This window comes from Mesocricetus auratus, unplaced genomic scaffold (assembly GCF_017639785.1).
Source record: "Mesocricetus auratus isolate SY011 unplaced genomic scaffold, BCM_Maur_2.0 Super-Scaffold_100021, whole genome shotgun sequence".
NCBI lineage: Eukaryota > Metazoa > Chordata > Mammalia > Rodentia > Cricetidae > Mesocricetus > Mesocricetus auratus.
Window position 1 is genome coordinate 682,398 of NW_024429202.1, and position 23,261 is coordinate 705,658.

A 23,261-nucleotide genomic window follows, 5' to 3' on the forward strand; every position below is an offset into this window, starting at 1 on the left:
TAGATGTGGCTGCCAAGGTCTGAACTTGTGCAGCAGTATAAGGCACAATCAAGGAATCAGGATCCCTGCCAAAATGCATAACAGCTGCTTTTATTCTGCGAAGCGCGAGCTGTGCAACAGCATCAGGGTACCAGTCAATAATCTTAGCGGGGGAAGCATTTGGATGAATCCAAAGTAATGGTCCGTGTTGCCACAGGACTGCAGTTGGCAATTGAGCTGTCTTAAAAACACACAGATTAAAAGGTAGTGACTCCTCAATACGTTGTAATTGTGCTTCCTGTAAGGCCTCTTCCACCATCTGTAAGGCTCGGTGGGCAGCAGGGGTAAATTTTCTGGGTGAGGAGATATGAGGCTCACCCTCTAGGAGATCGAAGAGGGGTTTTAGATCAGCAGATGGAATTTTTAAAAAGGGCCTCAACCAATTTATATCTCCCAGAAGTTTCTGAAAATCTTTTAACGTTTGTAAGTGGTCTTTGCGAATTTCTATTTTCTGAGGAACTATATTTTTGGGAGTAATCATTGAGCCCAAAAAGAGGCCTGTGTCTTCAATTTGAACCTTTTCTGAGGCAATCTCTAATCCCCACTGTTTTAATTCAGCCACCAGCATGGGAAAAGCCTTTTGTAAAACATCTAACTCTTTGTGACAAATAAGAATATCATCCATATAATGGATCATGATTAAAGATGTAAATTGCTTCCTAATTGGCTCCAAAGCCTCTTGCACATACAGCTGACATATCGTTGGGCTATTGGTCATGCCTTGCGGCAGTACCTTCCACTGAAATCTCTTGTCTGGTTCCATATGATTAAGAGAAGGGATAGTGAAGGCAAACCTTGGTCTATCCCGTGGGTAAAGTGGAATAGAGAAGAAACAATCCTTAATATCTATAATAATAAGCTTCCAATCTTGAGGAAGCGCAGAAAGCAAAGACAGGCCTCTTTGAACAGGGCCAAAAAGATGCATCTGATTGTTAATGGCCCGCAGGTCGTGGAGTAATCTCCACTTCCCAGATTTCTTCTTAATAACAAAAATTGGTGTATTCCATGGGGAGGTAGAAGGCTCTAGATGCCCCAGCCATTCCTGTTCTTGCACTAATCTTGTGACAGCCTCTAATTTTTCAGAGGATAGAGGCCATTGAGAGACCCATACCGGCTCCTCTGTTTTCCATGGTATGGGTCGTGAGGCCTCAACGGCCCCTAAATAAAACCCAGTCCTTTTCTACCCCGATTTCCGTGTTGCATAATGGGTTTTATTCTGCCTTGTTCTTGCCTACCCAAGCCTCTACCCTTTGTATACCCCATCTTTGCCATAATGGCTGATGCCTGGGGGGGAGTATTCATTAGTTAGGGTCATGCCCATGGCTTGTAACACATCCCGTCCCCATAAATTTACAGGGAGTGGCAACACATAGGGGGTAAAACATCCCCGTTTGCCCTCAGCGTTCCGCCAGGTTAAGGCTGAGGCACTGATGGCAGGAGAGGACTGGTATGCAAGACCTTGTAGAGAATGAGATGAAACAACAGTGGACCAAGACTTCGGCCACCAATGGAGTGAAATAATGCTTTTGTCTGCTCCCGTATCCATTATCCCTTCAAATTCTTTTCCATTAATTAACAATTTTATTGTAGGTCTCTCATTTAGGGGTATAGCCAGATAGGCTGAATCACTTCCAGAAGATCCCATAGCCCTTTTTTGTAAAGTGTAGGTTTCTCCATCCCCGAGAGAGGGCAGCAACACCAGTTGTGCAATTCTATCTCCCTGCTTTATAGAAAATACGCCCCGAGGGCTAGAACAGAGAACTTGAATCTCCTCTTTATGATACGGGTCAACAATCCCAGGATATATAATGAGTCCCTGTAAAGTTAAGGAGCCGCGGCCCAGAATAAGCCCAATGGTGGCAGGGGGCAAAGGTCCAGGGGAATGGACTGGGACCTGTTGAACATTCATTTGGGGCATGAGTAAGAAGTCGGAGGCTGCACGCAAGTCCATTCCGGGGGTTCCTCGGAAGCCTCTACCTTCTCTTGATTGCTTTTCTGAAATTGGTTCCCATATTTCTGAGGGCCCTGGGACCATGGGCCCGGTGACCCATTTTTTGATTGGGGTACCTTGGGTTCTTCAATAGGGGGCAGAAGCCTCCCTTTTATATCCCGGACTGACCTGCATTCGCTAGCCTTATGATAACCTTTACCACAACGACGGCAAAGCTCCAGTTCTCTTGTTCTTTCAGGGGCTTGACAATCTTTCTTAAGGTGCCCCATTTTCTCACAATTAAAACAAGCTTTTCGATTTGATAAATCTCTACGCCTGTGTGTTTGTAAAATGGCGGTAGCTAGTCCTGCATTGGTTAGGGGTCCCCCCCAGCTCCCTGCACACTCTGAGCCAATCTTGTAAACCTTTGCTTTTGCCAGGGGTGATAGCCGCTCGACATTCCTGGGTTGCTTGTTCATAGACAAGTTGCTCAATCAGGGGCATAGCTTGTTCTGAATCACCAAAGATGCGACTGGCGGCCTCGGTCATTCTGGCCACAAAGTCTGAAAATGGGTCTTGGGGTCCTTGGACAATTTTTGTAAGGTGTCCGCTGGATTCTCCCCTTTTTGTGAGGGCCTTCCATGCTTTAATAGCGGCGGCTGACACCTGAGCATAGACGCCCCAGATGTAGTTGGTTTGATTAAGGGCATGTTGACCCTGACCGGTCAGCATTTCAAATGTCCACTGCCTCTGATTCTCATCTCCAGCCGTGGCATTAACTCTAGCTTGCGCCTGGGCTGCATCATACCAGAGAGCCTTCCATTCCATGTATTCTCCCATGTTGGGAAGCACTGCTTTCACTGTCGTCTGCCAGTCAGTGGGAGTCATGGCAAAATTAGCAAGCCTTTCCACTTGTATTGTGGTAAAGTTAGCATTGACCCCATAATTGTGAACGGATTCGGCCAATTCTTTGATTTGATTGTAATCTACGGGGGTATGTACTCTTCCGCCTTCCGCATTCTCGAATACTGGAAAAGCCACTTGTATTTTTCTCCGTTCCTCTAAAGGTAAAAAGGAGTCAGTACCAGTATTCAGCCAAAGCTCATATGGCGGAGGCGCCTAGGGGTGTGAGCCCGCCGGATTTATAGGTGGTGGCCTCACATTCATTTTTGTTTTTAGCGGCCGGTGTCTATCAGGGTGATATCTTTCTTCCTCATACCGTGCCGCCGCCTCCTCTAGATCAGCTTCTTTGCTAGAATCCAGAGTGTCAGAATCGGAATTATCTAGCTCCAAGGCTTCTAGCTCTACCGTAGGGTATAGCCTAGATTCTGGCTTTTTCTTTTTCTTAGATTTGTTAGGGGGTGAATGATGACTCCCTTCTTTCTCTCCCCCTTTCTTAACTTCTTGGGGAGAGCCTTTTTTCTTAGACATGTCTTTCCTTTTGCGAGCTCCCATTCTCTCACTCCGTTCAGTTTCTGACATGCTATCCTGAACTTCCTCTAAGGTTCCCTGACTTTCTACTATAGCAGGGTGACAGGCCTCATCCTCCAAGCAGTTTTTAACTACCTTCCAAATGGCTTTGGTACCTAAGCGGAGATCTCCTTCTGCATGCTTCCTGTCTAGGTCTTTACCTAGCTTGTTCCACGAGGCCACAGTGAGGGACCCGGAACAAGCATACCATGGTGCCACTCTATCTACCTCCTTCACAAAATTTTGAAGTGTTCGTGGTGCAATTTTAAGATCTCTTTGTTTTAGCACAGTCTGTAGGGCAGTAACCACTGACTGTGACGACCCCATCGCGCTGGCGGCTTATCTAATTGCACGGCTGGAGGCAAAACAAAAGTAAAAAATGGTGCTCGACTCCTTTACCAGACTGACAGCACCGTTCTGTTAGCACCAGCCACGATGAAGAAGAAGGACAAACAGGACTAGCACCAAAGCCTCCACTGACCCGTCCCACGGTGGTGACAAATTAAGGCCAAAGTCGAGAAAGGGGGGGGTTCAGGATCAAGCATACCTCTCCAAACTTACCTCCCTGCAGTTCTGAATCTGCCCCGTCTTCCGAGGGGTCTCCCGCGGCGCCGGCGATGTTGAAGAGTTCCCAGGTTTCGGCACCAGATGTCCCGCGCCACAGTCTCGCCAGCAAGAACGACACAGGACACTTGGATCCTTCTGCAGTAAAGCTTTAATGCATCTTGAGAGATAGATGATCAGCTTCTGAGAGGGAGACCCCAAGCTAAGAAACCCAGCCCCTTATATAAGCCTAGGAGCTCCGAGTGAGACGTGTAGAGCCGGGATTGGTAGTTTGCTCATCACCCCAGATGACGCCACAGGAGAGGCAGAGCTTAAACGGTGGACTCCAACCGACAACAGATGTCGGCGCCATCTTCTAATGGTGATAGCGATAGCGAGGGGCGGCTCCTCACAGTTTTGTATTTCAGTCTGTTTATGTGGTGGATTATAGTTATTGGTTTATGTATGGTGAACCATTCCTCTACCTCTGGGATGAAGCCAATTTGATTGTGGTGATCTTTTTTATGTATTCTTTAATTCAGCTTGCAAATACTTTATTGGAATTTTTTGCATCTATGTTCATAGGAAATACTGGCCTATAGTTTTCTTTTTTTGTTGGGTCTTTGTGTGACTTTTGGTATTGGAATAATGATGGTTCTGTAAAGATAATTAGGAAATGTTCCCTCTATTTCTGTTTTGTGGAATAAGTTTATAAGTATTGGCATTAGCTCTTTGAAGTTTTGATACATTTCTCTGCTGAATCCATCTGCTCCTGGGACTGGTTTGGTTGGGAGACTTTTTACTGGCTGACTATTTCACTAGGGGTTATTGGCCTGCTTAAATTGCTGATGTTACCTTGATCTAACTTCAGCAGGCCATACATATCAAGAAACTCATTCATTTCAGGTTTTTCATTTTGGCAGAATATAGATTTTTGAATATGTCTTTATGATTCTCTTAATTACCTATTGCAATGTTCCCAGCTTCATCTCTAATTTTATTAATTTGGATCTTCTTTCTCAATCTTTTGGTTAATGTGGTCAAGGCTGTATCAATTTTCCTGATTTTCTCAAAGAACTAATCATTCATTTAATTGATTCTTTGTATTCTTTTTGTTGTTTGTATTCCATTGATATCAGCCCTAAGTTTTTTTCCCCATATACTCTTTTTGGGTGCTATTTCTTATGCTTCTAGAGCTTTCAAGTGTGTCATTAAGTTACTAATACAATACCCCTCCAGTTTTTGCTTGTTTTGTTTTAAGACAGCATTTTTCTGTGTAGCCATAGCTTTCTTGGAACTCGATTTGTAGACCAGGCTGGTCTTGAATCATGTATACCTACCTGCCTCTCTGCCTCCCAAGTGCTGAGACTGTGCACCACCACACTGGCTCTAGGTTGTGTGTGTGTGTGTGTGAGTGTGTGTGTGTGTGTGTGTGTGTGTGTGTGTTTAGGCACTTAGTGATATAAACTTGCCTCTTAAAACTGCCTTCATTGTGTCCTATAAGTTTGTATATATTGTTTTCATTTTCATTCAGTTTTAAAAATTTTTTATTTCCTTCTTGATTTATATATTGACCCATTTTTCATTCAGCAGTGAGCTGTTCAGTTTCTGTGAGTTTTCATATTTTCTGTTGTTTCTGTTATTGTTATCCTGCTTTAATCCATGGTGGTCAGAGGGGTTGCAGGGTGTGATTTCAACTTTCTTTTATCTGTTGATACTTTCTTTGTGTCCAATATGTGGCCAAATCTGGAGAAAGTTCCATGGTCTGCTGAGAAGAAAAGTATATTCTTTAGTTTTTGGTTGGAATGTTCTGTAGATGTTTGTTAGGTCCTTATGACTTATAACATTATTTAACTCCAGCGTTTCCCATTTGGTTTTGTCTGGATGGCATGTCTATTGGAGGGAGTGGGATACTGAAGTCTCCCACTGTCAGTGGGTGAGGCTCAATTTGTGACCTTAGCTGTAGTAGGGTTTCTTTTGTGAACCTGGGTGCCCCTGTGTTTGGTGCATAGATGTTCAGAAATTAAATATTTTCTTGGTGAATTTTCCTTTTGATGAATATGTAATGTCCTTCCCCATCTTGTAGCATGAAAATAAAAGACCCAGAGACTGATATTGGGGTTCAAGCTTCAAGCTGAAGATCAGAGAAGCAAAACAGCCAAGCCAGTAGATCTTACCTCTACCTAACTGAAATGGCAGTCCTGTCTCCACAAATCCTCAGAGGCAAATGACTCTGAGTTCCTGTCACCTCCTCCTTATATTCTTTTCTCCGCCCAGCCATATCACTCCTGTCTCCACCTCCCTACTTCTGGGATTAAACTATGTGATCCCAGGTGCTGAGGTCACCGTAGTGTAAGCTGTTTCTTTTAGAACTATATCAGTTTCATGTAATCAGTGTGATCTTGAACTAGAGATTCATCTACCTCTTAGTCCTGAGTCCTGGGTTTAAAGATGTGTGCCTGTTTTCTATGGCTAACTAGTATACCTGCTTGCTTCTTGGGCTCATTTGCTTGAAATATTATTTTCCATCCTTTCACCAAAAGATAATTTCTATCCTTGATGGTGAGGTGTGCTTCTTATGAGGCATGCTTCTCAGTGAGATGATCCTATTTTCCAGTCCAAGACCATAATATCAGACGTTATTAATGAGCACTGCTTATTGATTCTAGTTATTTTGTTGTTGTGGTGTGGGTCAGCCCCCTTTTGATGTACTGTTCTGGGATTATTTATTCCTTGTGTCCTCTTTGGTATAGGTAACCTCCTAAGACTGACATTTTTCTTCTACTGCCTACTTAGAATTGAATTGGTAGATAGAAATTATTTAAATTTGGTTTTATAATAAAATGTTTTTTATCAGTTGTGATTGTTTTTCTGGGTATAGTAGTTTGGGCTGGCACCTGCGGTCTCTCAGAGCTTTTCGAGAGAAAGCAGCCAGACCCTTCTGAATTTCAGAATCTCTATTGAAAAGTCAGGTGCTTTTTTTTTATGGTTCTGCTTTTATATGTTACTTGTTTTTTTTTCTCTTGCAGCTTTTAATATCTTATTGTTGTTCTGTATATTTAGTATTTTCAATATTTTGTGATGTGAGCAATTTCTTTTATGGTCCTGTTTATTTGGTTGTTCTGTATGTTTCTTGGACCTTGATGGACACTTCTTTCTTTAGATTGGTGAAATTTTATTCCATAATTTTTGTTAAAAATATTTTCTGCTGGCTGGGCTGTGTTGGTGCATGCCTTTAATATTAACACTTGGGAGGTAGAGGCAGGTGGATCTCAGTGAGTACGAGGCCAGCCTGGTCTACAAAACGAATTCCAGGACAGCTAGGACTATAACACAGAGAAACCCTGTCTCGAAAAATACAAACAAAAATTTTCTGCTGCCTGCTTGACCAGAGGCCACTCAGCTACCAGAACTCCAGGTGGTCACCCACTCTCTCGGTGCCCCCTCCACCCTATCCACAAACCCCCATCCTTCCTCATGGGCCTGTCCCAGTCCCCCAACTTAGGTGGAGACCCTTTGTTTAGCCAAAGGCCATCTCAGTCAGAAGACCAGAGAGGAAACAGAAACCAAGGAACAAAACACCCATTTAACACAAACTCAGAAGTCAGGACCTAGATCTACAATCCCAATCTACTCCCAAAACAGATGCCTAGACACTGGCAGAAGACCGCCACGAACAGTATTGAAGGCAATTTGTCATGGCCAGATACCCACTGTGTTGTTGCTTCTTGTTCTTTTGGCTCTTTGTTTTTTGGAGAGGCCTCTCACCTCAGCTTCCAAATAAGTCCACATGGAGGTTTATTCTTACTTATGAATGCCCAGTCTTAGCTTGGCTTGTTTCTTGCAAGCTTTTCTCAAATTACCCTGTCTTCCTTTTGCCTCTAGGCTTTTACCTCTTTCTTTTTTCTTTTAACTTCTGCGTATCTTACTTTCATTCTTAATCTGTGGCTGGGTGGGGGCCCCTTAGTGACCCCCGATCTCCTCCCTCCCAGATTTCTCCTCCTCTTTTAGTGTCTATGCCTGCCAGTCCCACCTATCCTTTCTTCTGCCTTCTTATTGGCCGTTCAGCTCTATGTTACACCATTTAGGTGTCTGAGACAGGCAAAGTAAGACGGTTTCACAGAGTTAAATACAACATAAGAGAATTCAACATATCTTTGCTTCACCAAACAAATGTTCCACAGTGTAAACAAATGTAACACTTCTTAAAACAATACATTAAGTTCTGAATATTCCAACACAGCTGAAGGACAAGAAAAAATCTTAAAGTTAACTTTATGAAGATGATAGGGATCCTTCAAGAGGAAATGAATAAATACCTGAAAGACAGACAAGAAAAACAGTTGATAGAAATTAGTAAAACTGTTCAAGACCTGAAAATGGAAATAGAAATAATAAATAATTTGAAAATACAAATCGGAGGAATTCTGGAAATGAAAAATCTAGGTAAGAGAATAGGAACTATGAAGCAGGCATCACCAACAAAATATAAGAGATGGAAGAGAGAATCTCAAGTATTGAAGATACAATAGAAATAGATACACTGATCAAAGAAAATATTAAATCTAAAAAACTGGTGACACAAAACATGCATAAAATCTGGGACACGATGAAAACAGCAAACCTAAGAATAGTAGGGATAGAGGAAGGAGAAGAATCCCTGCTCAGAGGTCCAGAAAATGCTTTCAACAATATCAAAGAAAAAATTTCCTACTTGGAAGGATATCCTTATAAATGTATAAGAAACATACAGAACACCAAGTAGATTGGACCAGAAAAGAAAGCACCCTCATTACAAAATAATCAAACACTAAACATACAGACCAAAAAAGAATATTAAAAGCTGCAAGGGAAAAAGAACAAATCACATATAAAGGCAGACTATTAAAGCGGACTCTAAAAGTCAGAAGCGTCTAGAGATGTCCTGTAGATTCTAGGTGACTACAGATGGCAGCCCAGACTACTATACCATACAAAATTTCCAATCACAGTAGATGGAAAATATAGGATAGCCCATGATAAAGTCAAATTTAAACAATATCTGTCTACATATCCGGCCCTTCAGAAGACGCTAGAAGGAAAACTCCAACCTTAGGAGTTTAATTACAACCTTGAAAATTCAGTAAATAATCTCACACCGAAGTTTGGGAACTTTCCCAAACTGATCACATACTCAGTAACAAAGCAAGTCTCAACAGATAACAAGAAAATTGAAATAATACCCTACATCCTATCAAGACACCATGATTAAAGATGAATTTCAACAACAGAAATCTTAAAAACTCATGGAAACAGAACAACTTTCTGCTTAATGAAAAAAGGGAACAAGACAAAAACAAAGAAAGACTTTCTAGAATTCAATGAAAATGAATATACAACATACCCAAACTTAAGGGACACAGAGCAGTGTTAAGAGGCAAGTTCATAGCACTAAATGCCTACACAAAACAATTGGAACAATCTCATACTAGCAACTTAACTGCACACCTGAAAGCTTTAGAACGAAAAGAAGCAAACTCATCTAGGAGGCATAGACAACAGGAAATAATCAAACTGAGGGATGAAATCAATAAAACACAAACAAAGAGAACAATACAAAGAACCAATGAAAGGAGTTAGTTCTTTGAGAAAAATCAACAAGATAAACCCTTATCAAAACTAAATAAAAGGTAGAGAGAGAATATCCAAATAAACAAAGTCAGAAACAATAAGGGGGACATAACAAAAGACACCAAGGAAATTCAAAGAATCATTAGGTCATACTTTAAAAAAAAAAACCTGTACTCCACAAAATTAGAAAATCTATAAAAAATGTATAATTTTATTAGTAGTTAGTATCTATCAAAGTTAAATCAAGATCAGATAAACAATTTAAATTGAACTATAACCCCTAAGGAAATAGAAGCAGTCATTAAAGGTCTCCCAATCAGTAAGTCCAGGGCCAGACAGTTTTAGTGCAGAGTTATACCAGATTTCAAAGAACTAATGTCAATACTCCTCAAATTAATCCACAAAATACAAACAGAAGGAACATTATCAAATTCATTTTATGAGACCACAGTCACCTTGAAAGCCAAACTACATAAAGACTCAAAAAGAAAGAGAATTACAGATCAATTTCCCTTATGAACGCACATGCAAAAATACTCAATAAAAGACTTGCTCATCTATGAACTCTTGTAGCATGTGAAGAAGATGAACCTATAGATCCAAAGCAGCAGGAACACAGGATACAGGACGACAACAGGACATCCAAAGGAGTCCCAGTGACAGCCCATTCATATCAGAAGCCAGAGGCTTCAAAAGCCAGACCGGTGATTCCTGGCAATGAACATTTGCAGATAACGATAAATAGACTAAGGGTAAACTGTGTGACTCAATGGGACACACTACAGCTTCTGACAAGATTCTTCTTTATTTGTTGTTTTGCTTTGTTAGGGCTATTTTTGTTTTTTGCTTTGTCTTTTTCTAATTTTGTTTTTCTATTACATTTGGTTTCATTTTGCAGGGGGAGGTTGCAATGGCAGAGGGTAGATGAGAGGAGACAGGTAAACAAATGGAATTGGAGCAGGTGATGTGAAATCCACAAAGAATTGATAAAAGCTAAAAAAATAAAATACTTGCAAAATGAATCCAAGAACACATAAAAAATACCATCCACTTCAAATTTATAGAAACTCAAAGCAATTCCACCAAAAATAGGAACAAGAGAAGACGGTCCATTCTTTCCATATCTATTCAGTATAGTACTTGAAGATCTAACTAGAGCAATTAGACAACTAAAAAAGATAAAGGGATACAAATCGGAAAGGAAGAAGTCAAAGAATAGTATACATGAGCAAAAATTCTACCAGGGCACTCCTACATCTGATAAACACGTTTAGTAAGGTGGCTGGATATAAGATTAACAACAACAACAAAAAACAGTAGCCCTCTATATACAAATGACAGACCGATAAAGAAATCAGGAAAATGACACCTTCACAGCAATACCCACAAATATTTAAAATATATTGGTGCAGCCGGGCGGTGGTGGCACACGCCTTTAACCCCAGCACTCGGGAGGCAGAGGCAGGCAGATCTCTGTGAGTTCGAGACCAGCCTGGTCTACAGTATGAGTTCCAAGACAACCTCCAAAGCCACAGAGAAACCCTGTCTTGAAAAACCAAATACATACATACATACATACATACATACATACATACACACACACACACACACACACATACATACATACATAAATACATATGTGCACCTTTAATCAAGAAAGTGGAAGACTTGTATGACAAAAATTTCAAGTCTTTGAAGAAAGAAATTGAAGACAGTATCAGAAGATGGATCTGCCATGCTCATGAATCAGTGAGATTAACATAGTGAAAATGACCACCCTGCCAAAGGCAATCTACAAATTCAATGCAAGCCCCATCAAAATTCCAACACAATTCTTCACAGACCTTGAAGGGATAATACTTCATACGGAAAAACAAAAAACAAGGGACAGCTTAAACAATCCTGAACAGTAACAGTTCAGGTATCACCATCCCTAATTTCAAGCTGTATTACAAAGCTATAGTAATAAAAACCGCATGGTGCTGCATTAAAAAAAAAAGACATGTTGCCGGGCGATGGTGGCGCACGCCTTTAATCCCAGCACTCGGGAGGCAGAGGCAGGCGGATCTCTGTGAGTTCGAGGCCAGGCTGGACCGACAGCCTCCAAAACAATACAGAGAAACCCTGTCTTGTAAAAACCAAAAAAAAAAAAAAAAACCAAAAAAAAAAAAAAACCAAAAAACATGTTGATCATTGGAATCTAATCAAAGACCCAGACATAAATTCATTCACCTATGGACACCTGATTTTTGATAAAGAAGCCAAAGGACACACTGGAAAAAAGAAAGCATCATCAACAAATGGTGCTGGTCTAACTAGATGTCTACATAAAGAAAAATGAAAATACATCGAAATCTATCACACTGCACAAAACTTAAGTCCAAGTGGACCAAAGACCTCAACATAAAACCAGATGCACTGATTCTGATGGAAGACGAAGTGCAGAATAGCCTTGAATTCCTTGCCACAGGAGATGACTTTCTGAACAGAGCACCTCTACTGCAGGCACTAAGATCAACATTAAATGAGACCTCATGAAACTGAAAAGCTTCTGTAAGGCAAAAGACACTATCAAAAGGACAACAAAATGGCAGCCTACAGAATGGGAAAAGATCTTCACCAACTCCACATTCTACAGAGGGCTAATATCCAAAATATATAAAGAACTCAAGTAACTACACATCAACAAACCAAACCAATTAAAAAATGGGGTATAGACCCAAACAGAGATTTTGCAATACAAGAATCTCAAATGGCTGAAAAACAGTTTAAAGAAATGTTCAACACTCTTAGCCACCAGGGAAATGCAAATCAAAACTATTTTGAGATTCCATCTTACATTCAACAAAAAGGTTAAGGTCAATAACATGTTATCAAGGATGGGGGACAAGGGGAACACTCCTCCACGGCTAATGGGAGTAAAAACTTGTAGACACTACGGAAATCAATATAACAGTTCCTTAAAATTTGGGAATCGTTCTACCTCACCACCCAGCTATACCACTCTTGGGATATACCCAAAGGATACTCCATCCTATCCCAAGGACACTTACTCAGCTGTTTCTAGAGGCTTCATTCATAATAGTCAGAAACTGGGAACAACTTAGATGTCCTTCAACCAAAGAATGGATAAAGAAAACTTGGTACATGTATGCAATGGAGTACTGTGAATGGAAAGGAGTCACACTAAGGATGCCGGGAAAAGGTAGTTGGATATTTATTAAGATAGAGAGAGGTAACTTACATGAAAAGCTGAGAACTGGGTCAGCGCTCTATGTTCTCCGAACCTCGGCCGGGATCAAAGAGAGAGCAAGAGCCCACCCTGTACCTTCTTTTATCCCTGATTCGCCCACGTACTTATGACCACACCCAAGGGGGCATGGTCAGTGCTGCGGGTATGTGATCTCTCCCTACAGAGTACTATTCAGCAATTTTAAAAAATTGCAGGAAGGTGGATAGAACTAGAAAAAATTCATCCTGAGGTGAACCAGACTCAGAAAGACAAACATGGTATGTACTCACTTATATGTGGATATTAGCTGTTAAGTAAATTGCAATCATGCTAGAGTCCACAGACCCAGAAATGCTAAGTAACAAAGAGTGCTCTAGGAGGGATGCATGGATCTCCCTATGGAAGGGAAATAGAATAGATTTTGCTGGTGCACTGGGGGCAGCTGGAGATGGAATAGTAGGGATTAGATGGGAAGGATGGAGGGAAAGAGTACAGGTGAGACACCTGGAATTGGAGGACATCTGGGAGGCAATGTGAAAATATAGTGATTGGCAAATTAATAATAACAATAATAAATAATGTAAAAATATAGTGATTGGCAAATTAATAATAATAAATAATGTGAAAATATAGTGATTGGAAAATTAATAATAAAAATAACAATAATATAATTTTTTAAAACATTCAATGAATGATGTTTTGTTGGGGGAGGTTTCAAGGCAGAGTTTCTTTGTGTAACAGTTTTCAGTTTGTAGACTAGGCTGGCCTTGAACTCACTGAGATCTAACTGCCCCTGCCTGCGATTAAAGGCATGTACCACCACCACTCAGCAATGAATTAATAATAATAATGAATTAATAATATTCTGCCATAATCAGTGCCTACTCTAATCATCATTAAAGATGGTTAGGTGGAGAAAGAGCCCAGGTTGGCAGTCTCCTTCAGGTCCCTCCCCTTAGAGTTCAAGGAACCTGGTAGGAGAGGGGGAGGACGAATTGTGGGAGCCAGAGTGGTTGAGGACACCAGTAAAACATGGTCTTCTGAATCAACTCTATGAGCTCATGGGGGCTCATAGAGACTGAAGCAGCCATCACGGAGCCTGCATGGGTCTGTGCTAGGTCCTCTGCATATATGATTGTTGACTTGGTGTTTTGGAGGCCTCCTGACAGTGGGAGTGGGGGTGTCTCTGACTCTTTTGCCTGCTCTCAGAACCTTTTCCTCCTACTGTGTTGTCTAGGCCAGCCTTGATGTGAAGGTTTGTGCCTGGTCTTATTGTATCTTCTTGTGCCATGTTTAGTTAATGTCCATGGGAGGCTTACTCTTTTCTGTGGGTGTGATACCTGCACCATGAGCAAGTCCGAGGTATCAGGAAATGAAAGACAAGACGTCCAGTTGTTTGTGCTAAGAGAATGCATGTGCATGCCTTTATTGCAAGTGTGTGTGTGTATGTGTGTGTGTGTGTGTGTGTGTGTGTGTGTGTGTGTGTGTGTTTATTGCAAGTACTAAGAGGTCTCTCTCTATTGTAGGGAGGGAGCAGCCTTATATACAGGCTTACAGGACAGTGGAAAAACCCCAGGTGGAAGAGATCATGTTTTCTTCTTGCTAGATGTTGATGTCAGTGGGCAAGGCCAGGGTAATAAGCCAGGACTAGAGAACAGGATGCATTTGGACTGGAAACAGGATGCACCTGTTGACTGACCAGTGACTCACAGAGATCCTGTGGGGGCTGGGACCCAACATTGGGGTGGGGGAGTGAATCTGGTAGAGAGGGAGGTTGGGGGGCACTGGAGGAGTAAAGTGAGGGAAAGCTATGGTCAGAATATATTGTATGAGAGAGGAAATATATGGTTCTTTTCTTTGTTGGGTGGGTGTTCTGTTCTTTGGTTGGTAACTGTGGGATACCTGCAGAGAATGTTTATTTGGGCCGGTGTGTGATACAATGGGATGCAGATGGACTAGGAGGAAAGGCTTATCTAGGTAGTGGGAAAGAGGTAGGGAACCCTGGGTGTGCACCAAGAGGTGTAGTCGTCTGAAAATGGGAGTTGGGTAGGAGGAAGGGTAACTAAGAATGGGAGACAGGAAGAATAGTAAAAACCACCTTACAGAGCCAGCACAGTATGACACTTAAGGTCCCTGGTAGAAAGTGTTGCCATGACCTGGCAGATGATACAAGGGAACATGTTCTGTGGAAAAGTTAGGGTAACCCTGGATCTTCACCAAGAAGTGGAGTCTCCAGGTAATGGAGATGGGGCAAGCAGAGGGCATCCTACAGGCAGGCTACAGCAAGACTCTCAGGAAGTTTAGGGATATGTGTGTATTTAATTTTAGTCAAGGTCCTAGTACATAACCCAGGCTGATCTCAAATTGTCAATTTTGTTTCCGACTCCTGAGTACTGGGATTATAAGTGTGTTGGGTTGACATTCCTGGCTTGCAGTAAATATTTCCTTCCTTCCCTCCTCCTTCCTTCCTTTCTTGCTCTTTCCTTCCCTCCCTCCTATATTCTCCCTTCATCCATTCATTTAGATATAAATAAATATAACTGTAGTTAGAAATACTGCACTTGCTTAGCACATCCAAGACCCTGGGTCCAGTAGTGATCAAAATGGGGGGGGGGGGTTACTATTGAGATTGGGACTTAACTGTTTTAAGTGAAGTAATTAACAAGAACTGCTGTGAATTATACTAATTGTTAAAAAAAAAAGCTTATTGGGCAGGAAGAAATTGAGTGCAAGAGTCAGATTATAAGAATTCTGGGAAGAGGAAGGGCAGTCAGAGAGTCACCAGCACATGCAGAAAAGCAAGATGAGAATGCTGTACTGAGAAAAGGTACCGAGCCATGTGGCTGAACATTGATAAGAATTATGGGTTAATTTAAGTGTAAGAGTTATCTAGTAATAAACCTGAGATATCGGCTGAGCATTTATAAGTAATATAATGCTCTGTGTGGTAATTTTGGAAGCAGCTGCCAAGTATTTGGGCCTGCGTGGCTCTGGGACAGGAAACATCCATTTATAAAGAATCCTCTGGTTTTTCTATATGTGTTCAAAGTGGTACCCACAGGGGTCAGAAGAGGTCATCAGATCTCCTGGAAGGAGTTAGTGATAGTTATGGGCCTCATGAGGGTCCTATGCAAGAGCAGCAGGTGCTCTTAGCCACTGAACCACCTCTCTAGTTCCTGATCAGTAAACACACTTCCCCTTTCTTCCAGAACATTTCGGAGATCAAAAGAGTGGGATACCAAAACTGAAACAGTTGATTTGGATGAGTCTCTGACAAAACGAAGAAAGAAGCGTGTTAAGAAGAGATCGAGGACCCCGAGTGACCATGAGGAGTCTATTGAACAGCTGACTCATGAGCCAACGGTCACATTCCCTTGTTCTGTCTGCTACCAAGAAATCAGCCCAGCTGGGACTTTTCTCCATAAGAAATACCACAATGCTCTGAGTACACTGGGTTTCCAGTGGATGGGGGGGAGGAAACCGAAGCCCTCAGTGGTTAGTAGTCAGAGACAGTTTATGATTTCTAAACTGTTGACATCCTTTATGTTCAGTGAAAAAGTCCTTCAGGGTATGAACTATGCGTTTGAGCTGCTTTGGAAGAAACAAAGGCCATCACACTTCAAACTCTATGACAAGGTTGGCCAGACTTCTACACATTCTCCAAAAGTCTGCCACCTGCTCATTAAAGGCGTAGCCATCTGTGGCAACAGTAATTCAACCTGGAAAGCCGATCCATATGGCAAATTCACGGTCACAAATGATTTTGGTGATAAAGCCAATGTGTGCTTTTTTGGTTTGTTTGATGGCCATCATGGCCATGCTGCAGCAGACCTGGCATCAAAGGAGTTCCAGGTTTTACTTCTCCATCAACTGTCTAAACAGGATCCTTCCTACCAGATGACAGCTGAGCAGCAGCAACTGATTGATTCCTTTCACACCGTGTTTAGGGAAGAATACAGGGCCAGAGAAGAGGCTTTCTTTTCCACACACAAAACCTTCAGAACCAATAAAAGGGAGTATGAGGAAATACACAAAGCCTTTGCAAAGGCGTTTTGGAGGATGGATAGGCTCCTACGTCTTGGAAGGAACGAGGTTTCCCGGGTTCGGTGGAGTGGCTGCTCTGCGCTCACTTGTATATTAGAGGGAGTGATTAAGAACCCATACGTTAGTAAGGACTGGGCAAAAATGGATCAGCAGGGCGTTGACAGTTTTCCCTCCCAGGTCATCTCTGGGGTACTACACATTGCAAATGCTGGTGTGTATGCATTACACCTAAATATTGTAAATGCCTGCAGAAAACCTCTACTGCTTCCAGAATTACTCATTTAGTGGTTTGCCAATGTCTAGACATAGCACTGAACAATTAAGAAACAAAAAACTACACTTTGCCTATAGATTGTAGGCACAAAAATAATTGTAACTATTTTCCTAGATGCTGATAATAGCTGTGTGACAAAACTTCTTGGTGAGATACAACATGAATGTCTACTCACTCCAGATAAGGATCCCATGCTAGATCAAAGTACAGATACTACCAAAGTCCAACTTGGTGAACCAATGAGTTTTATTGGGGTAACTTACAGGAATATGGATGAGGGATGAGAGTTACTTACAGGAGCAGAAATGACTTACAGACAGCTGCACCACCAAAGCCCACCCCAGCATGGTGACAGCTTACAACGCTGGGAACCTGGAGCACACTGCACAGCCTGCAGGCAGCTCAACAGCTTGGAGAGTGTCCTTTCTAAGTGACTCTGGTCTAACCCTTTTCCAGACACATAGTTTTTGTTTCTTCTAAGTAGCTGGTCTGGCCGCAGGACGGACTTTCTTTCTTTCTTCTTTCCTTCCTTCCTTCCTTCCTTCCTTCCTTCCTTCCTTCCTTCCTTCCTTCCTTCCTTCCTTCCTTCCTTCCTTCCTTTCTTTTCTTGTCTCAGATATCTGAGAGTCTTCAGGGCAGCTTGGCTTGCCAGGGTGACTCTCAGCAGCTTTATAGCTTACTCTGGGAGGGAGAGCCCTTGTGAATCTGGTCAGTTACAGGGACTTCCTGAAGCTATTTTGAGTTGTTGCCTTTCTGCTTAAGGAGCTCCCCTGCAGGATAGAATGTTTCAATCTTGAAGGAAACTGTCACACAGAATGTTGAATGTGACAAAGCATTAAATTTTCCAAATGGGGCTAGTGAGATAACTCAAAGGGTTAGGTCCTTGCTGAGAAGCCTGATGACGACCTGAGTTCAGTCCCTGAAACTACATGTTGGAAGAACAAAATTGAGTCCTAAAAATTTTCCTTGACTTCACACACACACACACACACACACACACACACACACACACACAGTACACTGCACATATATACATATATTTATGTATATATACATGTAAAACTTTAATGTGTACATACACATATATATACATTAAAATTGAAAATGAGGTAATAGAGATGTTGATACATGTGAAAAGTAAGTACAGTACCTATGCCAGCTAGATCCAAACAAAAAACAGAAGGAGCCCACTCACTGCCTCCTTTTGAGAGACTAGAAAGTTGATTTTTCTCAGCATAATTGTTCAGACTGGTCCACTATGACTGCTAGGACAACTTTTGTTTACTTTTGGGTCCAGGAGTCTTGTATCCCAGGCTAGCCTCAGACTCATCATGTAGCCCAGGAGAATCTCCTTGAACTTGTGGTCCTCCCGCCCCCACCTCTTGAGAGTTGGAGTTACAGACATGTGCTGTAACTCTTGGTGTTGAGAGAGTACAACCTAACGGCTTTGTGAATGCTGGCCAAGCACCCTAATGACCTACATTCCCAGTCAGAGACTAATACATGTGTAATACTGTTTTTATGCTCAGTAGCCACGTTGTATCAAATTCTAATCAGTGGAATAACCATTTTTTCCTTCAGTTTTCCAGGTTTTCTACTGTCTAAGATGCTAGGCAAACCCTCTATCACCAAGCTACATCTCCAGCCCATTTTGTTGTTTCAACACAGGAAGTTCACTAAGTTTCAAGGGTGGTCTTAAACTTGACTTACTGTGTTGACTTTGTAGTCCTGCTACCTACTCCCCTGGCTGAGTTTTTGTCCTTATCATTTATGCTCTATCTTACAATTTTTCTTGATCTTCTGTTTATGTCATTAAATCCTTATGGGATTAAAATACTCACACATACTTATACTGGGGGTGGAATTATCAAAGCTTTCCAGAATGGTGACACCATGATTCTATCCATTCAGCAATGGCTAAAAGTTCTATTTGTCCATGTTTATCCAACATTGTTGTTTTGTCTGTTGTCCTCTGCAAAAGCAGCATGTGCTCTTAACCCCTGATCGGATCCTCAGTCCAGTGCTTTGTGTCTTTTTAACTCTTTCTAGGTAGCTTAGACTAACCTGGAATCTCCCTTCCTGACTCCACAGTGCTGGGGTTACAGGTGTGTATGGCTACACCTGGCTTATTTATTATTTTAATTACACAATACATTTGTTTATAAATGTTTATATGATGTATATTCATATATCCTACATAGTATTACATTTTTAATTAGGGTTCCTATTGCTGTGAAGAGGCACCACAACCACGGCAACTCCTATAAAGAAAAAACTCAGGTTCTGTCCATTATCACGATGGGGAGCAGGCAGATGTGGTGCTCAGAGGCCTCAACAGTGACACACTTCCTCCAACAAGGCCATACCTCCTAATAATGCCACTCCCTGAACTTATGGGGGCCAATTACATTCAATCTACCCTAACAATTATCTTTTATATGTTTCAGTAAGAAAAAATGTTGCATCTTTAAGGAATTTCATCTGGTTTTCCTTGCCTGAAAAATTTCCTTGGTCTCTGTAATGTCTGTCTTCCTAGAGATGAATTTTTGTTGCTTTTTCAGACAGGGTCTATTGTGTTATCCCTGACAGTCCTGTAGCTCACTATGTACTCCAGGGGGGCCTCAAGCCACTTGACTCAGCCTCCTAAGTGCTAGGCAAAAAAGGAAATACTTACTTGGTTTGCGATTCCAGACTGACAAGTTTTTCTCCATTGTGGAGCCTGCTCTGCTGTTTGGCCTGGCTGGTATTGCTGTCTCTTGTCACTCTTGCTCTTCTGTTCAGGATGTGGTTCCCCCTTGTGGCTGCTCTAGAGAATTTCTTTCTCTGGTTTTAAGCCATTTGAGTGTGATTTATCTTTTTAGATAGTTCACTGGAACCCATCCACAATTTTCTTTCTCCATCTACGTTGTTTCACTCTTTTGTTTTCTTTCAGTTAAATATTTTAATTGCAGATGGTCAGAGTTCAGCGTCTGTGTGTGCTGACAGGCCATGAACCTTCAGGAGTTAGTTCTTGCATTCTACAGTGTAGCTTCTGGGAATTGAACTCAGGTCATCAGGCTTGGCAGCAAAAGCACCTTTACCCACTGAGTCATCTCACTGGCCTCTTTTCCTCCCTCTCTTGTTGGGAATATTATTTTAAGGTGTCCAACTTTTGTTTATGCTATATTTGTTTAACTCTGTGTGAAGCTGTGATTCTCTGTCTAAAACACCCGTTGGTTTTAATAAAGGGCCGCAGGGCCAATAGTGAGGCAGGAGCAAGGATGGAGAATAAACAGAAGAAGCCAGCGAGCAAGAGAACAAGGAGGACGTCAGGGGCCAGCTATTCAGCTACCCAGCCAGCCTCAGAGTAAGAAGGAAAGATAACGCAGAAATGAGAATAGGAGCCTCGAGGGTTAAGATAAAAAAATCTGGGTAGAAACAAGCCAAGCTAAGCTAAGGCCAGGCATTCATAAGTAATAGTAAGGCTCTGTGTGTGATTTATTTTGAGAGTTGGGTGGCAGGCCCTCCTAAAAATCCAAAAGAACAAAACCAAACAATGCTCCCTTATTTAAATCATAAAAAATTAAGAACCTCAAAAGGTTCAATTATGTATATGAATGTTAGAGCAGCATGTACATATGTACACCCTGTGTGGGCCTGATGCCCTCAGAAGAGGGAGTTCTCCTGGAACTGGAGTTATGGATGGTTGTGAGCCACCATGGGGAAATTGAACCTAGATCCTCTGCAAGAGCAGGTGCTTTAAACCACCAAGCCATCTCTCCAACCCTTGTTGTTTTTGTGAGACAGGGTCTCATCGCTTTGTGGACCAGCCTGGACTTGAACTTGTGGCAACCCTTCTGCCTCCCAAGTGTGAGATTATAATCTTAAACGCCCCCATCCCCTTTCTGGGGGATGTAGTCATGGCTGGCCTGGAATTAAAATTCATAGAGTTCCACTTGCCTCTGCTTCTCTAGTGCTTGAATTAAAGTCACACACCACTCAGGGTTCCTATTGTTCTCACATCACTCCCCCTCTCTTATGTTTTTCATTTTCTGAGATTTAATCAGCCATCAGAGGTGGTTTTTTCTTTTTAATAAAAATAACTTATTTTTATGCATTTTTGTGAATTTAATATACCATGTCCAGGGAGCCAGGGAATTTTAAGAGAGGGCATTGGATCCCATGGAGATGGAGTTCCAGGCAGTTGTGAGCCACCAGATAGGGTTCTAGAAACTGAACTGGGGTCCTCCAGAAGCACAGCAAGAGCTCTTAACCACGGCTTCACCATCCTGTCTACTATTACTCTGACTTAAGAACTTCATACTTTCTTCATTAGCTCATCAAAATGATATTACCCAGGACCGTCTGGTGAGATGGGTCAGCCTCTTTTTAATTCTTTGGACACAATGGTCTCATATTAAGCCCAGGCTGGTCTCACACTCACGATCCACCTGCCTTATCTTCCTGAGTTACAACTCCTTTTAAATAGTTGAGCACTTTCATGTATCTCCCATTTCATTGTCTTTCTCTAGATTATGTAAATGTTAGGACAGAGACACAAGCCCTCACTCAACAGAACTAAGCCACCTTCCCCTTAAGTTGATATGTGAATTCAAGCTTTTCTACAATACTTTGTTTTACCTAGTAGGCTTAGATTCCAAATGGTAATCAACATTAGGAGGTTGAACTATGTTTTAAAGCTATAGCAGCATTATTTACATACACACACATGCTTCCCCCCATTTTAAGAGAGATGCTGAACTACATCCGAATTGTTCACCCAGTTAAATGTTAAATGCCACTCTGTGTTGCTTTGCTGGTGATAATTACTTAGAACCTGACAGGATCCAGCTACTGACTTAAAGCCAGGGACATGCCTCAGTTTGCAGAGTGAGACTAAGAACAGGACCTGATGTCACAAGAAAGCAGGGTGACCAGGAATTTAAAGATGTTCTCAGCTACAACGAGAGTTCAAGGCCAGCTGGAGCTACATAAAGCTTGTTTCAAAACAAAAGCTGAAGGTATCCAACACCTTTAGTCCCAGCATTTGGAAGGCAGAGGCAGGTGAATCTGTGAGTTTGAGGCCATCCACTTGCCTCTGCCTTCCAAGTGCTGGGATTAAAGGCTTGCAACCATCACTCAGCAAATGCTCTTCATTTTTAAAATATGTGGTACGCATGCATATATGCCACAGCATACATGTTGAGGTCAAGGACAACTTTTAGAAGTAGGTTCTCTCCCTTCTACTACAGGATTTAGTGTGGCTGTCTATTTCCCTAATAGGAAGTTTCATAGAACTTACGGTTTAATTGCACATTACAGAAACCAATTTTATCATCCTAAATACATTTGGGTTTTAGCTTTCACCATTTACAGTTTTTTTTACTTTATTTTGTGTGTCCGTATATATGGAAGTCAGAGGACAACTTGTAGAAGTCAGTTGTTTTCACCATGTGGGATCCAAGGATGGAACTCAGCTTTATCAGGCTTGGCAGCAGGTGCCTTTACCTACTAACCCTCTTACCAACCCCCAAAAGCTTTTGTTCCTTTCAGGGTTTACGATTTTATGTGTAAGTGTGTGGGTCTGTGCACGCAAACACAGGTGCAGAGGCCAAGGGTATCAGATCTCCTTAGACCTGGAATTACAAGCAGCTGTGTACCAACCTACATGAACGCTAGCGCTCTTTACTGACGGGTTCTCTCTCGAACCCCAAGTTTTGTTTGGAGAGATGTTTCAGTGTTTAAGCATACCTGCTGCTTCCCCGAATGATTAGAGTTCAGTTCCCAGCACCCATGTTTGGTGGCTCACACAAACTACAACTTCAGCTCTAGGGGATCCAATACTCTTCTGGCCTCTACCCTCCTCATGTGCACATACCCACACATACACATACATTAGCCACAAAAAAGCTTTATTTGAATATTTTAAACATCTGCCACATAGATGTTAATAGTAAGAATCATATTTTGATAGTTTCATAAAAACCTGATTTAGAAGTTATTTTTTGTGACCTGTAGTTTCAGTTAAGTATTTTAAATGCTACTGGCTATCAATGATATTTCAGTTAGGTGGTCTCCCAGTTCAAAATTGTATTTATACAGTGTTCAGCTTATAGATCTAAAAAATTTACATGGCATAT

The 23,261-nt window shown here is 41.7% G+C and overlaps 1 protein-coding gene across 1 annotated transcript in view; it reads left to right on the top strand.

Annotated features, from left to right (window-relative positions):
- The window catches only part of Pp2d1 (protein phosphatase 2C like domain containing 1), a 34,447-nt gene that overhangs the window by 8,898 nt on the left and 2,288 nt on the right, over positions 1-23,261 (top strand). Inside the window, exon 2 of the mRNA XM_040729173.1 lies at positions 16,034-17,079. Coding sequence (XP_040585107.1) covers positions 16,034-17,079 — 1,046 coding nt within the window. The remainder of the gene's footprint in view (positions 1-16,033; positions 17,080-23,261) is intronic.